Here is a 14,483-nt window from a genome sequence, read left to right on the forward strand (position 1 = left end):
AGCAAGGTCATTTTTAAAGCAACATTCCAATGCTAGGGTTTTCTTTCTGAAATTTTTTCCACTGAATGGGCTCATCCGAGGGAGGACAGACTGTTGTTTCCTTGATTGGGTGTTGTAGGATTTCAGGAGATTCTTGAATGAAGGGAAGAGAGGGAGTTTGGCAAACGGAAGCTGAGGACTTATTATAGGCCTATGAGTCAGAGGGACTGCAGGCAAGTGATTTAGAGAGGGTGAGTGAGTGGGAGTAGGCGTGAGGCAAGGCTGGAAGGCAGACCCAGAGAAAGGAAGCCAGGCCAGGGAAGAGGAAAGGTAGAATGCATGAGTCGGCCTCCAGAGACGCGGGAACTATAGGCTCTAAGTGTCTGTGTGCATATGTGTGTGTACGTGATAGGGGGAGGATTTTAAATAATGGGCTCATGCTATCATGGAGGCCAGCAAGTCCAAAGTCTGCAGGGTGGGCCAGCAGGCTAGAGACCCAGGGAAGGGCTCACACTACAGTTCTAGTCCAAAGGGTGACCACTGGCAGAATTGCCACAGGGAGTCTCCACCATGTCCCAGTGACCAGAACTCTTTGACTGTGAAAGAAGTGCACTGAGGTCTGAGATAAACATGAGAACACCCAACCACAAAGCTGGGAAGAGGCCTCTGAACCATCTCCAGGGCCTGTCCCCACATCCTGTCTCAATGTTGTTTCCAAAGGGACCAGGAAGTCAGTCATGCTACCGGCTTTGCCGAGGACTGGGATGGGTGGACTCCAGGAGGCAGCTTGGAAAGAAGGCTTTTCCAAGTGATGTTCAAAATGACCCAAAACTTAATTATATTCAGTCAGACCTCAGTTGCTGCCATATCCAAGGAAAATTCAAGTAGAATTCCTGTACATCAGTGCTTCCAACTTTGACTGTGCCCTGGAAAGATCTAGAGGTGCTTTTGAACCTCCCAATGCCTAATCTATAGCCCAGATGGATTCTGAAGTTCTGGAGAAGGGAGCTGGGCATCAGGTTTTTATAGCTCCCGAGGGCTCCAAAAAGCAGGCAAGGCTGAAGAGTTCTGCTAGACCCCTCCAGCAGCCTTTTGTATTTCCCTCCCTCATCCCACCCCTGAGGGTCTGCTCAATGTCCACTTAACCCATTTTGGGGGTCATTCAAACTGCTAGACATGGGAAAGGAGATTTTCTTAGGGCCTGTACCATTCCCATATTGCCTCAGAAGGTTTAAAGTGAAAATGTCTAACATTTTGACCTTGTCAACAGACAAGGTCTTGAAACAGAAAGAAGGGTTGACCTTCTAGACATCATGAGGGAAGGAGAAGCGGGATTTGGTGGAGATCACAGGTCATAAAGGAAAGGGGGCAGGTATCCGAGCTGACCAGACTGGGCTTGGACTCCATTCTTCTTGTGCAATTCTTCCTTGGGAAAACCCATCAACCTCACTGAACCTTAATTGCTTTATCTTTAAGATAATAATATCTACCTTTCATAGGTGATACAGTCACCAGTGGTATAACTTATGGTGATTTCTTAAATTAAGACAGACGAATAAGAAGAATTAAAAGCTGGAGTTTGATATCCAAAGACCTCTGACCCTCAATCCCCTCACCTATAAAATAGGGGTAATGTTCCAGGTTGAATAGCCTCCCCCCCAATATTTATGTCCACCTGGAACTTCAGAATGTGACCTTATGTAGAAATAGGATCTTTGCAGAGGTGATTAGTTAATTGATCATCTTCCAAATAAGTTAGATGAGAAGTGATCATCTCTCCTAGTCTCATAAATCAAAGTGGGGAGGGGCGAGTACAAAGCAAAGGGGGCACAAAGAAATCCCAGAAACCTGGAGACAGATGGACTTGTGTGGCCCTGAGTTCCTTCCCTAGGAGAGGGGACAGGTTTCCTGGCCAACAAAGTGTTCTAGGAACAAAACTTCCTTTTTTAATTTTCCCAACTGAAGAGCCTGATCTAGAAAACCATCCCTTCTTCTGCTTCTACCACTGTGGGAGAAGAGCCTGGCATCTCCATGGCACAGGTGGATTTAACTCTGGGGCCCCGTATCTTTCTCCTCGAGGCACCACCCCTGCAGCCAAGGAAGGTGCACTAGCGGATGGGGGACATCTCTGTGGTGGGTAGTTTGAATGAAATCATTCGGGACTCAGGGAAGCCCTAAAAGCAATGGCTGGTGTCTTTTTTTTTTTTTAATTAATTATTTTTATTAACATATAATGTATTATTTGCCCCAGGGATACAGGTCTGTAAATCATCAGGCCTACACACTTTACATCACTCACCATATCGCATACCATCCCCAGTGTCCATAACCCAACCACCTTCTTCACACACACCCCTTCCCCCCAGCAACCCTCAGTTTGTTTTGCGAGATTGAGTCTCTTACAGTGTTTTTAAGAGAGAAAAGAGAGACAGATTTGGACACAGATTTCAAATTCCCACTATGGTAAGAGGCACAGAGACACCCAGCGTAGAATGTCATATGGAGATGGGAGCCGAGATTGGAGTGGTGCAGCCATATACCAAAGATTTCCTCTAGAGCCTTCCGAGGGACCACAGTGTAGCGGACACCTTAGTTTCAGGCTGCTGGCCTCCAGAACCGTAAGAGGATAAACTATTGCTTTTAAGCCACCTAGTCTGTGGTCCTTTGTTGCAGCAGCTCTGGGAAACAAATACAGATAATAATAGCTCTACCACTTCTAGACTGTTACCACTACAAATGAATTTATACTGTAAATATAATTAAATTTAGTGATGGTTAATCTAGGCTAAATGTTAACTGGGATTATCCAGATGCTGGATAAACAGTCAGCCTGAGGCCGACTGGCTCCCAGAGGGTCTTTCAAGGGTCTTTCGAGGGTCTTTCTCCACTCAACAAATGTTGAGTGGAGAAGGCGGGGAGGTGAGAGGCAAGCTGTGCAAGAAGTCAAATGCAAGAGCTGCTCTCCCTGGGCATCTCCACCTACCAACAGGGAAGAGAGCTGGCTTCCCTTACATCTCAGGCACACAGCACAATCCCTTGTAATGCATACATAAACACATTCACTCGCAAATAGCTCAGACCCTTGCTGGTTCTCATCCTCCAGACTCTGCACCCCCATCCTGGAGTTGCGCTTTCCATCTCTTGCCCGGTAAGCAACCACAGGACCAAGATTTATGGGCATGTGGCATTTTCACTCAACCCCTTAGAAGGCACAGCAATCTCCCTTTATGGTTGTAAAGGCAGTCATGGAAGTAATCCCTGTTTTCAGTAATCCCAGGGTCTAAAATGGCTCCCAGGTGGGCCCCCGAGAGGTCATCTGTGAGTTGGAAGGACATTTTGCAACAAGTCTTTTCTTTCCCATGATGTGAGATTTACCCGGAAATCCCCGCCATGGAGCAGGGAGGCATGACGGAATTGGCTGCAGACCTATCTCTTGGCATCTTCCCCTTTGCTTGGTGATATGCAAGAGCACCGGAAGGTCGAAATGGCCGCTTATCAGAGGAAAACATGGACAGTACCAATGCAATTTATTTTGTAAGAAGAATTTTACTTTACCACTTTCAAAATTGGCGACTTTCAAAATTGGTGACTTTCAAAATTGGCGAACTTGAGATAACGCATGTATATAAAATGACAACATGAGTGCATTTTAGAATATACTCAGGAAAATTTTCCCGGGGAATAAAACCCAACACCTCAGACTGAGAGTTTTCAGAATTGAATATCAGGTTCCTGCCAAGGTAAAAGCCATACGTTATTTGTTTCCTTAACTCAACTTCATCTAACTTCATTATTTGAATCTTAATAAAATTAGGTGTTGAGTGAAAACAAATCTCTATAGTGTCACCAAATGTGGCAGCTCAGGGAAGACTTAAGCCTTCTGCAGAAGGGTTTGTAAGCTCTTGTAGTGGAAATGTTTTCTCTCGTCTTCCTGCCTGCCTCTCAGAGGGGCTGAGTCTAGAAGGGCAGTGCTCACACAGTGAGCAGAAGCAGGGCTTGCCTCTACACTCCCACAGATGCTGCAGGAGGAAAGGCTGCAAACTCCTAACCTTAATGCAAATGGCCAGAGCTCCATGAATGAATGAATGAGTCCTACAGTAAGGTGGAACGCTCTGTTTGTTGCAGTTTTATGGTTGGATTAAGAAATCGAAGTAATGGTCACAACATATTTCAGGTAATAGAATGGAAAACAATAGGATAGAAAATAAAGGGGTCTATCACACATATTGAAAGAAGGTCTATCACACATGTGAAAGTGTGTGTCTGGGGGCACCTGGGTGGCTCAGTGGGTTAAGCCTCAGCCTTCGGCTCAGGTCATGATCTCAGGGTCCTGGGATTGAGCCCCGCATCGGGCTCTCTGCTTAGCAGGGAGCCTGCTTCCCCCTCTCTCTGCCTGCCTCTCTGCCTACTTTTGAGCTCTGTCAAATAAATAAAATCTTAAAAAAAAAAAAGTGTGTGTCTGTTTCTATAGTCATGATGTAAAATGTATTTCTGAGCTATCAGTCAGTAAAACTTTGGTGGAGTGGAAACCAGTGGGGCATTTGTGTTGGGTAGATCTAGGTTTAAATTCCCATGCTACAGGAGGCACTGAACATGTTACCCAAATCTGAGTGTCAAATATGCATTTAAAGTCTACTGTATATGACACATTGTGCCCTGTGTGGGGGATACAACGGTAACAGGTCCTGTTGCTCGCTCTCAAAGTAGCCCAGTGTACCTTGAGTAAGTGTCTATCCTTCCTCAACACTTCAGGAGCTCTGGGACTGGTTGATGAGATGTGTGGGTAAGAAGGAATCTTGGCGGGATAACGGGATATCTCAGTCCATTGAGTGACTGATTTTGGCTCAGGTCCTGATGTCAGGCTCCCTACTCAACAGGGGATCTGCTTTTCCCTCTCCCTCTGCGGTTCCCCCTGGTTGCACTCTCTCTCTCTGTGTCAAATAAATAAAATACTAAAAAAAAAAAAAATAAAAAAATAAAAAAACCCACCAAAAACAAGAAAGGGATCTTGGGGAAAGTCCATCCAGGTGAAGGCTTTCAAGAGCCAATGTAATCCAAATTTTTTCTTTGCCTACCTCCTCTCCTTTTAAGAATGGTGACAATCCAACACTAAGTCCTCTCTCCAGTTCCAGAGTAAATTGAAATTCCTGTAGTGCCCGCCAGATAACTAAGACTAGAAATATGGAGAATGGCATGTCTCCAGTATGCCTCCTCTTTCCACTCCTCCAAAGGCATGCAGAATTTTGTTGACCCACCAGTGGCCAAGATCACTGTCCAGCTCTCTTTGGGTGTACACTGACCATACATCAGCTCCCTCAGAGTGGGATAGAGAGCCAGGACCTGTACCCAGTCATCTCTTGGCCACTCATATGGTAAAAACTTGTGAACTAGGCAAGGTTGGTTCTTGGAGTCTGCATCTGACCCTTTCTGAACCTCTTTCTTTCTTTCCAATATCCTCATTTTCACTCTGATAAGCATACTTTTTCCCGTATTAACACTTGCTTTCAAGTCATCAAATATCCTTCATTGATCATTGAATATGAATGAGTGTAAGTCAACAGTTACCTCTTTCATTTATGAGTTAGGTGGGTCTCTCCATGTTCAGTGGAATACTTTATCCATGGTGAGGGATTTTTTTTGTACATTAGTAAGATATCTGGAGTGGCAGTAAGAGCAGAGACCCTTTCTGTGGTCCCCTCCATACCATGGAAATGGTTAAAGAAGTCTCAATTAAGACAAAGAAGAGTCAGACTAGACCAAATCCTAATGATAAGAGCTATCATCTGTAAGAAAGGGCCAAGCAGGCACCTGAAAGAAAATAAATTCTGATGTCAACAGAATTTGTCTTCAATGCTCCCCTGCTCCCAATTCTCTTTTGGGGATCAGTCTCCCTGATTTGGTCAGTACCCTGTAGGTACTCTTTGGGATAGTCTGGGCTGTCCAGTCATCCCGTCTAGAGCTCTACTCGCATGCAGTGTTTATTCTCCAGGCCTTTCCTCGTCCGCTTTTCCTCTTTTTCAAAATTTACTTGCTCTATGTTCCATCCTGTCAGTGGGTTTTCCACTGCTGAGTCCCGTGGAACTATAAGCTGATCACCACTGGTAACAGGATTCTGGGATTTAACATGGAGAGAGTATCTTCCGTGAAACGGTAGCTCTCATGTTGACAACCTCAGCTTCTGGGACGGGAAGGATTATTGGTGATGAAACCTATAGAATGAAGACGCTGTAAGTTACCCCTGAGTCAATTCTCTGTATATAGTGCTAGTACTCTCACGGAGCAGAGCTAGGCCTTGTTGGGGTTACAGACAACTCGATGTGTGGTCCCTGGCCTCAACGAGCTTGCAGTCCAGCAGGGTGGGACAGCGAATCTTGGATGCCACCACCCCTTGAAATAATCTTACTTACTCATGGTAGATATTATCATGCGACTTTAAAGAATCAAGCCTCTGAATAGTAAACTCTTTCCTCAGTGTCTATATACGTAGTGAGTGGTGGAGGCAGGATTTGAATTCAGATCAGCTGTGGTTATCAAACTCATGTTCTTTCCAGTGTCCCAATTGCTATGGGAACAGAAGCGAAGAGGCTGGAGGAGGGACAGAGATGCAGTGCTGGGTGGGGTGGGTGTGGCCTGCTCCGGGGTCGGGGTACAGAGAAGGGAATGAGCCTTGTGGCTCGGAGAGCTAGAGCGAGCCTTGTAGGACACTGGGAAGTGGCGACAAGTCTGAAGCCATGAAGAACAACTTGTTCACATGGCAGCCACTGGACGAACAGAGGTCTTTTCAGGGAGGAAGACCAGTTTAAGGAAAGGCCTGGAAATAGGAATAAAATCATCCCGAAGGCCAAAACAGGGAGTACTCAAGGGGATGAAAATTATTCCTTGTGGCTCACCTGCTCTTAGACCACATCCCTGTTCAGCAGAGGGAGGCCGGGAGGGCCAGCATGGGAGGAGGTTTCCCTCGTCTAAGTGATCAGAACTCTGCAAACCTGGCCCGGCCCCCAGTCCTATCAGGAGCCACTGCCCCAGAGGAAGATGGTCAGGGTCCCCAAGATGAGGGGCTTTTTCTCAGAAGCCCCTGACAGACACGGGCTGCATGCAAACTTCTGGGGAAGGAGGGTGAGGAAGCCAGGTGCTTCTCCCTTCCCTTTTTGGAATTCCGGCCAGTTTCAATTTACATAACACAGCTTAATCCACAATACACAGAAACAGGAGCTGGGAGGCAGGTTCTTTCTCTCTTTCTCTTTTTTTTTCTCTCTGAGACACGGAAACCTTTATTTTCTCCCTACACCACAAACCGGTGCTGTTAAATAATATTGGATAATTGCACCTGTCGTACTCCCCATATTGTGCGGAGGAAAAATAATTGCTGGTTTTCTGCTTTGCAGTTTAGCTGTGACTTCGTCATTTGACTCGGAGCATGTCATTTTCTCCCATTTTAGACTGTGTACAGTCAAACTGTGTGAAAGGACCGTGGATAGCAGCCCTGCGTGTGTGAGTGGGCGCGGGCCTCATTCAGCAATGATTTCTAATTTATACAGCATTGAAAATCCACAGCTATAAATAAACAGTTCTGACTGGCTTTGCTGCCTACTCAAGTGCTTTATTAAAAAAAAAAAAAAGAGAGAGAGAGAGAAAAGAAAAAGAGCCACCAACTGCATGAGAGGGGGAAACAGCGTCTGGGGATGGATTCTGGTTTCTGACACTTGGGCCTGTAAGGGAGAGGCCCAGACTTGGGATGGGTTCAGGGCTCAGCCAGGTGGCCTTCTGGGAAGCCCGGCCTCCCCACTCCTTCCTCGGCCCCCTCCCGCTGCCCACGTGCACGCGCCATGTGTTTGGGGATTACAGTATATGCAACTAACTTCCTGTTATGACAAGTATTGTGAGCGAGTAGGTGCAGAGGAGCTGAAAATAGCTTGAGAAATGTATGACCCATTTGAGGAGAGGATGGGGCTAATGGATTGTTTAGGCAAACAAGAGTTTAAGTCTTCACCCCACACCGAAAATTGGTGTTCCATGTGATAGAGCAGCTCTAGAACCCACGGAGACCAGTCCACAAGGCACTGGAGGTGTTCCTCTCTCTGCCTCTGTGGTTGAGAGTCTCCACCAAGTTGGGGTCCCCCGACCACCACCTTTTGTCCAGCCTTGCAGAGGGACATGCATTTTTGTTTTGTTAAGTGAAAGCTTTCAGATGGCCGGTTATGGCTCTGCTCTATAATCAAGTGATAGGAAGGTGGGCTCAGGAATCGACCACGTGTGTGACCTTGGACCGGCCGTTGCCCTCCTCGGAAGCCAGTGACATACCAGAGCCAGCTCCTGTGCTCCTTGAGAGGACCAAGTGCTTATGCATCTCTCTTCCCAGCTCTGCATTCAGTGGCCCATGGCTAGCTTGAAAAAGATTGTGGTGGAGTGTTCACACCGCAGAAGGGCAAATGCTCCGATTTTCTTTTTCCCAGAGAGTTGGTTTTTAAACATTTACCAGCCCACTAATATCAGAAACTTGGTTTCTTCATTTGGAAATGAGGACATGATACATCTTCTGCTTAAATGATTCTGGTGAAGATGAAATGAACCATGGGGGTGAGGGCATGGCCCTACACAAAAATTATTGCTGATTCTCTCCCTGTGTGGTTGGCATTGTCTTCTAACCCCTATGGACCTGACCTTCTGTAGGCAGCAAATCCTAGATCTCTTAATGACTGTTTATTGTGTTTCATGTTTGCTGCACGTGTTTTGTTGCTTCTCCTTTCCTAAGTTCCAGCAGGACAGGAGAACCACTTACCTACTGGTGTATTTGCTCAGTGGGAGGTGGTTCTCAGGTATTTCTGGCATTGGAATGGATCCTGTGGGATGGTCAATCATACAAAAATCAAGGTTTAATTTGGTTCCAGGGACAGTGAAGTCACAAATAGAATTTTGCAGTGTCATCCCCACCAGGAGCTTATTATGACTCTAAGAAGTGTGCAACCCCAGTCACCTTTGGGGTGTGGAAAATTTGGGTGATCCCCTGCGGGCTTCGTGTTTTGGGGAATTTCCACTGTGACAACTGCTTCTGGGCTCCTGCTGAGACCAGGTGCTCTGAGCACTCAAGCAGCCACAAGAATAGTGTTCCCAGTTCAATCCAAAAAGACTTACGGCTCATGTTTATATATTAGTAGATAAAGGATTAGGAAGATAGCAGGTTTGTTGGTGCCTGGGGCTGCCTGCCCAGTTGTGGCAGTCTGCCCTCTTCTCTAACTCAAGACCGTTTTTGGTATTTCTGAGGTTTTCTGGTCTTGGAATAGATATGGCACAGTGGCCACAGAGCCATCAAGTTTTGATGTGGTTCTAGGAATAGATTTTACCAAATTTTACCATTTTTGCCAAATTTCTCCTGTATGGTGTTAGGTTGGGAAACCCAAATACAATTTACTCTGCTGTCCACACCCAGCCCACACGGACCTGGTGACGCACCACTGGACTCCATGCTTACCCACCAGTAAACCCTTATTATCCATGTTCTTTACAAAATGTGCCTGTGAATAAACACCCAGAAAAATTTCCTGGGAAGATCAGAGCAGAGTTCGTGAATGTGTTTGTTAATCCCCTAGCCATCAACTTTGTTAAAGCATAAGCTAACTCAGCAAAGTGCTTTGTACCAAAGCATTCGCAGGGATCCTCAATGCCATGTCACTTCCCATCACTTACTCCCCAAGAATGATGTGCATTTGACAAAGGAAGCAATATTCGAATGGAAGAGATTTCGATGACGATGTCGCAAAACCCCATATTTGCTCACAAGAGGGGCAGATTTCTCCATAATTTTTATAACTTACTTTCTCATTGCCCCAATTAATTTGCTCTCTGATCAGGTGGACAGATGACTTCGGTAGCATCCATCTCCCTACATCTCTGTCTCGACCGAGGTAAACAAAATAGATGAGCAGTCCATGAAAATAGCTAGTTGATGAAAACACTTGTTTTTAGAAAAGTTGGAGTCATTAAAAATGGCACAGGACTGGGAGTTAGAAGATCGGGGGGACAAATGCCATCACCTTAGTTGTGATACTAGCTCCTTGGCCCTCGTGCAGATTACTTCCCAGCTAGGTCCTCAACACCCTCCTCTGAAGGGGAAGAGTTTTGGTGATGCCAAATCCCTTTCTCTCTCTAAACACTCTCTAATGTTGAGTTTACACGAATTTCCTTGGACTTTGGCAGATTTTCACCACAGAGGCCAGATAAAGGTAACAGATTCTAAGACAGCAGTTGCTGTTTTTGGCATGTCCAGTAAACTTGCAAAAAAAAAAAAAAAAAGAGTCCCCACATTAAGCTATCTTCATAAACACTCTTATTAAATTTAAATATCATTCACTGTCCTTTCTACTTTCCTATGTTGCTCCACCACTTCCCTCAACCCGAAAAGAAAAGGAAAGAAAAGAAAAGAAAGGAAAAGAAAAAAAAGCAAAGAAAGCAAAAAAAGCAAAGAAAGAATAGAAATGAAACTCTCATGTTTTCTTCCTCCTTTGTTCTTGGAAAACCGCCTGGGATCACTTCTTCTTCTTCCTTGGCTTCATCATGTCACCTGTACGATGAAGAACAGAGACATCAGACTTCAGGGTTTCCCTAATGGGTATTCTTGTGTGGGTAGACATTCACCCTGACCTGGGACAGTGGAAAGTCAAGGACACTTAGCTACTTAGGTAAGAAGATGTACTTTGTGGAGTTCTGAAAACCTTCCACCTCTACAGAAAGGACAAGAAGAAGCTCTCTTGTCCCCACTGGTGCTTGACTCATAGGTAACCTGTTGACCAATAGTGTCATTTGCCTTCACAGGGTTCTGTAGGTCAAATGTGAGCCACTGATTGAAGTTGCTCTTGGCCAAGTGTTTACAGGCTGCACACAATCCATCTGGCATATTGATTGGATATTAGTGAGCTCACTGGAAAGGCTTTCTTCTGCTAAAATTATAGCCCTGCATTTCTAGAAGGACTTCCATTCAACAAGTTGGTACCCTCTCTATTTATTGATCATAAGTCTTTGCATACGCTCTGAAGTTTCTAACACTCCGTTAGCACATTATCCTTCCCACCTGTTGTAGATGTCATCAATCCTACTTTGAAAACTTTTCTCAAATCAGCCTCTCCTTGCGCATTCCACAGCCCTGTTAGTCCTGACTCAGTGCCATAGAAACCTCATGCTTCTACTTCCATGCTTTACCCTTCAAGTCCTGCCCCAGTCCATAAGTTGTGTCCTTAAATGTCTTCTACTAATTTTATTTTGCTAGAATTGCCCTCTCAGAGGTGATAGTGACTGATGACTTGAAGTCTCCTTCATCACACTGATTTTCTAGGACAGCCAACTCCTAATCACACAGACCTTGGGGTCATCCTATATTAATGCCTCTCAATATTTCTAAGTACAGTGCTCTCTCTTCTTCTTCTTCTGCGCATCAATCCAGATATCCTCAGTCACTCTAGGGAAGCCTTCCTAAGCTACGCAGCTTTATGTCCTTTTCATTTATGCTCTCACTCATTTTTTGATGTAGACTCTCTCCTGCCCCATCAGGTCTTCTGTATGTTAAGTCTCCAAGTACAAACCCAGAACCTTCTCTTTTCTGAAGCATACACTCTTTGCCTGTAATAAATCCTTTGTCAGCTGAATGACACATTAATTCCTTCATTTTCAAGAGCTTGGGCAACATAAACTTCTCAACTTAGTTGCCCCTGCGGTCCCTCTGAAGGCTTCTAAAACCCTCTTACCAACCCCAGCCATTCGAGTTTAACTGTAATCATAACCACACTCCTCCAACCCCAGGTGCCCAGGATTGGAGAGTCCTTCTCCATGGATGAAATAAAACAGATACTGAAGGCTTAGAGAGAAAAAGCCCAGGAGAAGTGATGGCCAGAAGTTCTTTTGGGGAGGAAAGCAGGTGGCTCCTTCCTGGGATCAGAGTCTCCCACATCTAACACTAAGAACCTAGACAGAGCACTAAGACATTGACATAGGCCCTCAAATACACTAGAGAAGGCATCGTCCCAAAATGTGTCTCGGGACAGACTTCCAACAGTCATCTCTTCTGTAGTGATTTACGTGTGTGAACATCACAGAAATCATATTTTTCTTTTGTTCATAGCAGGTGGAAGGTGAGTCCTTATTCTTGAATTCTCTTGGAGCTGAGCAGTCTCTAGGCTTCTCTGAGTCTTCAGAATTTATCTCTGACTCTGATTCCAATACATGGCTGGAGATTAGGGAGCTGTTGACTTAGTAATAGGTTGTAATATCTTACTCAAACAAAGTCCACAACATGCATTTCATATTCTGATTGGGAAATAATGTTGTTTGTTATCCTTCTTTCCTTCACGGAAGGGTAATTTTTCCAGTGGAATGCCTCCTAGTTGGCAGTTAGGAAGCTAAGCCCAACCCTGATTCATTTTAGTCCTTTCTTTATCCTCTGTTAGATAGTACCAAGGAATAGAGATATCCTAGGCCAAACATTTAATGTTTGTCTTGTGCAAGATCCAAAAGTTTTCTGCTGTCATAGCAAAAAAAAAAAAATAATAATAATCAACATCACTATGGATACCATATATAATTATATTCCTTATTATTCCAATAGTCAGAAAACAGAGCAAGTAAAAACATTATATTCACTAAGATTTATACCTATGTGTCTACAATCACAAAAGCTAGTGCTGCTAGACTTTGAACTGAAAATTTGGAGAACATTTGCCTAGTTTCCATGGGTTGGCTTGGAAAAGGGTGAGAAGGCAGATGGTTGGGAAGATAGGAGGTGTTATAAGAATGAGGTTTGAACATGAATGAGTAAAAGTTTCAGTGCAGACGTAGCATGAAGGAGATGGAGCTGAGGTTCTGGCTGGAGAAATCCTTGTGGGAAAAGAGTCAGTGAAAGAAGGAGAAGCAATAATCCAATATGGATTCCGAGCTGAGGGAGATGAAATTAGGACAAGAAAGGCAAAAAGGAGATATATTTCTGTTATTAATCAAATGCTGCTCCTGTGGTACCATGCTTTCAAAATACATATGGAGTTATCTCCTGATAAGAGTCTTTTTTTATGAAATGATCAGAGGCCATGTGCAAGGCAGAAAAAAACCTTAAATTTCTTCATGGCTAAAACCAAAGATGGCCTCTAAGTAGCTTTCAGCAATAAAATATCTCTTAAAAAAATCTGGTCTACAGAAAATATTAAAGGAAGGTTTTAATGTCCTTCTCTCCAAGCCATAGACACAAAGTCACTTGGTTAGACTTGAATTTTCAGCTTTTGAACTCTCCTTAGGGGGGAAAGGATTTATGGTCTCAGGTCCTGACAAAGGATAGTCTGACTCCTGGTACATGGCCCTCAGGAATGTTAGCAGAGGGGTCAAGGGCCAGAGATAAGCTGATTGCCTCTCCAGCCACACCTACCTAGAAAAGGCCCTGCCAAGTTCAGCTGGGAGCACTTAGTTCATTTTTGTGCCTGATAGATCCTTTGGGTTGTGTTTTTCTTTCTGAGGAACTCCTGTCTTGATGTCAGCAGTCTTGTGTCTTATCAAGGAAAAGAGAGAAAGAGAAAAAGAGAAAGAGAGAAAGAAGAAAGAGGGGGAGTGAGGGAGGGAAGGAAGGAAGAAAGGAAGAAAGAAAATTCAGCACTCCAGTGGCAGACAGACAAGGAGGCCTATCCTGGAATCCCTTGGCAACCCTTTTTTCCCAATTAGGGTGAAAAGAATCTGTCTGGGGCTTCCCTAGGTGCTCAGATATGGTGGCCCAAGCTTATAATGATCTGCGGAGCCTGCTTCCCCTTGCCTGATTCTACTATTGTTTGAAAAATACATTCCATCTAACTATGCCCCCAAAATAGAAATTGAATCTTTCCTGGTGGGTCTCTGGTCCCTGTATGTGACCCTGTGCTTGTCCAGCCCTCTGTCCTATGACACATAAAAGCTAGCAGAGGGAAGGGGGGACATGGTGACAAGTCAGGAATGATGGCTCTCTGGAAACTCTCTAGAGCTCTTTGAGCCCCAGCTTCTTCTTGAGGACCAGCAGGACCTTCCTGAGGGCCTGACAGCTTTGTCTCCCTGGTACACAGAGCCAGATCCATGCACCCGCCTACTCCTGAAGGATAACACCCGCCATCCAAGTTCACGTTTGACTATTGGTATCACCTCTTACTACTGCCCTTCTCTCTCTTCTCTGACATGACAGATGAGGAGGCAGAAAGTAGGTAGACATTCAGCGAGTGTGGCCATCACTGCCACAGACCAGCAGCATTGGAATCTTTGGGTGTACACATTAGAGGGAGGGAATCCCACACTGTACCTTAGATCTCCTGAATGAGAATTTATATTTTAACAAGAGCCTCATTTTAACAAGATTTGGAAGCACATAAGTTTGGGAAGCCCTACTCTTGAGATCATGGCTCTTGACCCTAACTACAAATTAAAATAACTGGACAGCTTTAAAAAAAAATCAATGTCAAGTTCCCATCTCCATAGATAGGGATTTAATCGGTCTGGGGTGGACCTGAGAATTA

The 14,483-nt window shown here is 44.8% G+C and overlaps 1 protein-coding gene across 3 annotated transcripts in view; it reads right to left on the reverse strand.

The window, feature by feature from the left end:
• Window positions 1-10,446: 10,446 nt before the first annotated feature.
• Window positions 10,447-14,483, reverse strand: part of ADTRP (androgen dependent TFPI regulating protein) — a 65,979-nt gene continuing 61,942 nt past the window's right edge. For 2 of the 3 annotated variants that reach the window (XM_032861785.1, XM_032861784.1), the window contains exon 7: window positions 13,413-13,498. In XM_032861785.1, coding sequence (XP_032717676.1) covers window positions 13,419-13,498 — 80 coding nt within the window. In that variant the 3' untranslated portion in view covers window positions 13,413-13,418. Of the gene's footprint in view, window positions 10,538-13,412; window positions 13,499-14,483 lie in introns of those variants that run through there. The other variant, XM_032861786.1, reaches the window with a different exon arrangement.

Source organism: Lontra canadensis, unplaced genomic scaffold, assembly GCF_010015895.1.
Source record: "Lontra canadensis isolate GAN:19392208 unplaced genomic scaffold, GSC_riverotter_1.0 scaffold21, whole genome shotgun sequence".
Classification (NCBI taxonomy): domain Eukaryota; kingdom Metazoa; phylum Chordata; class Mammalia; order Carnivora; family Mustelidae; genus Lontra; species Lontra canadensis.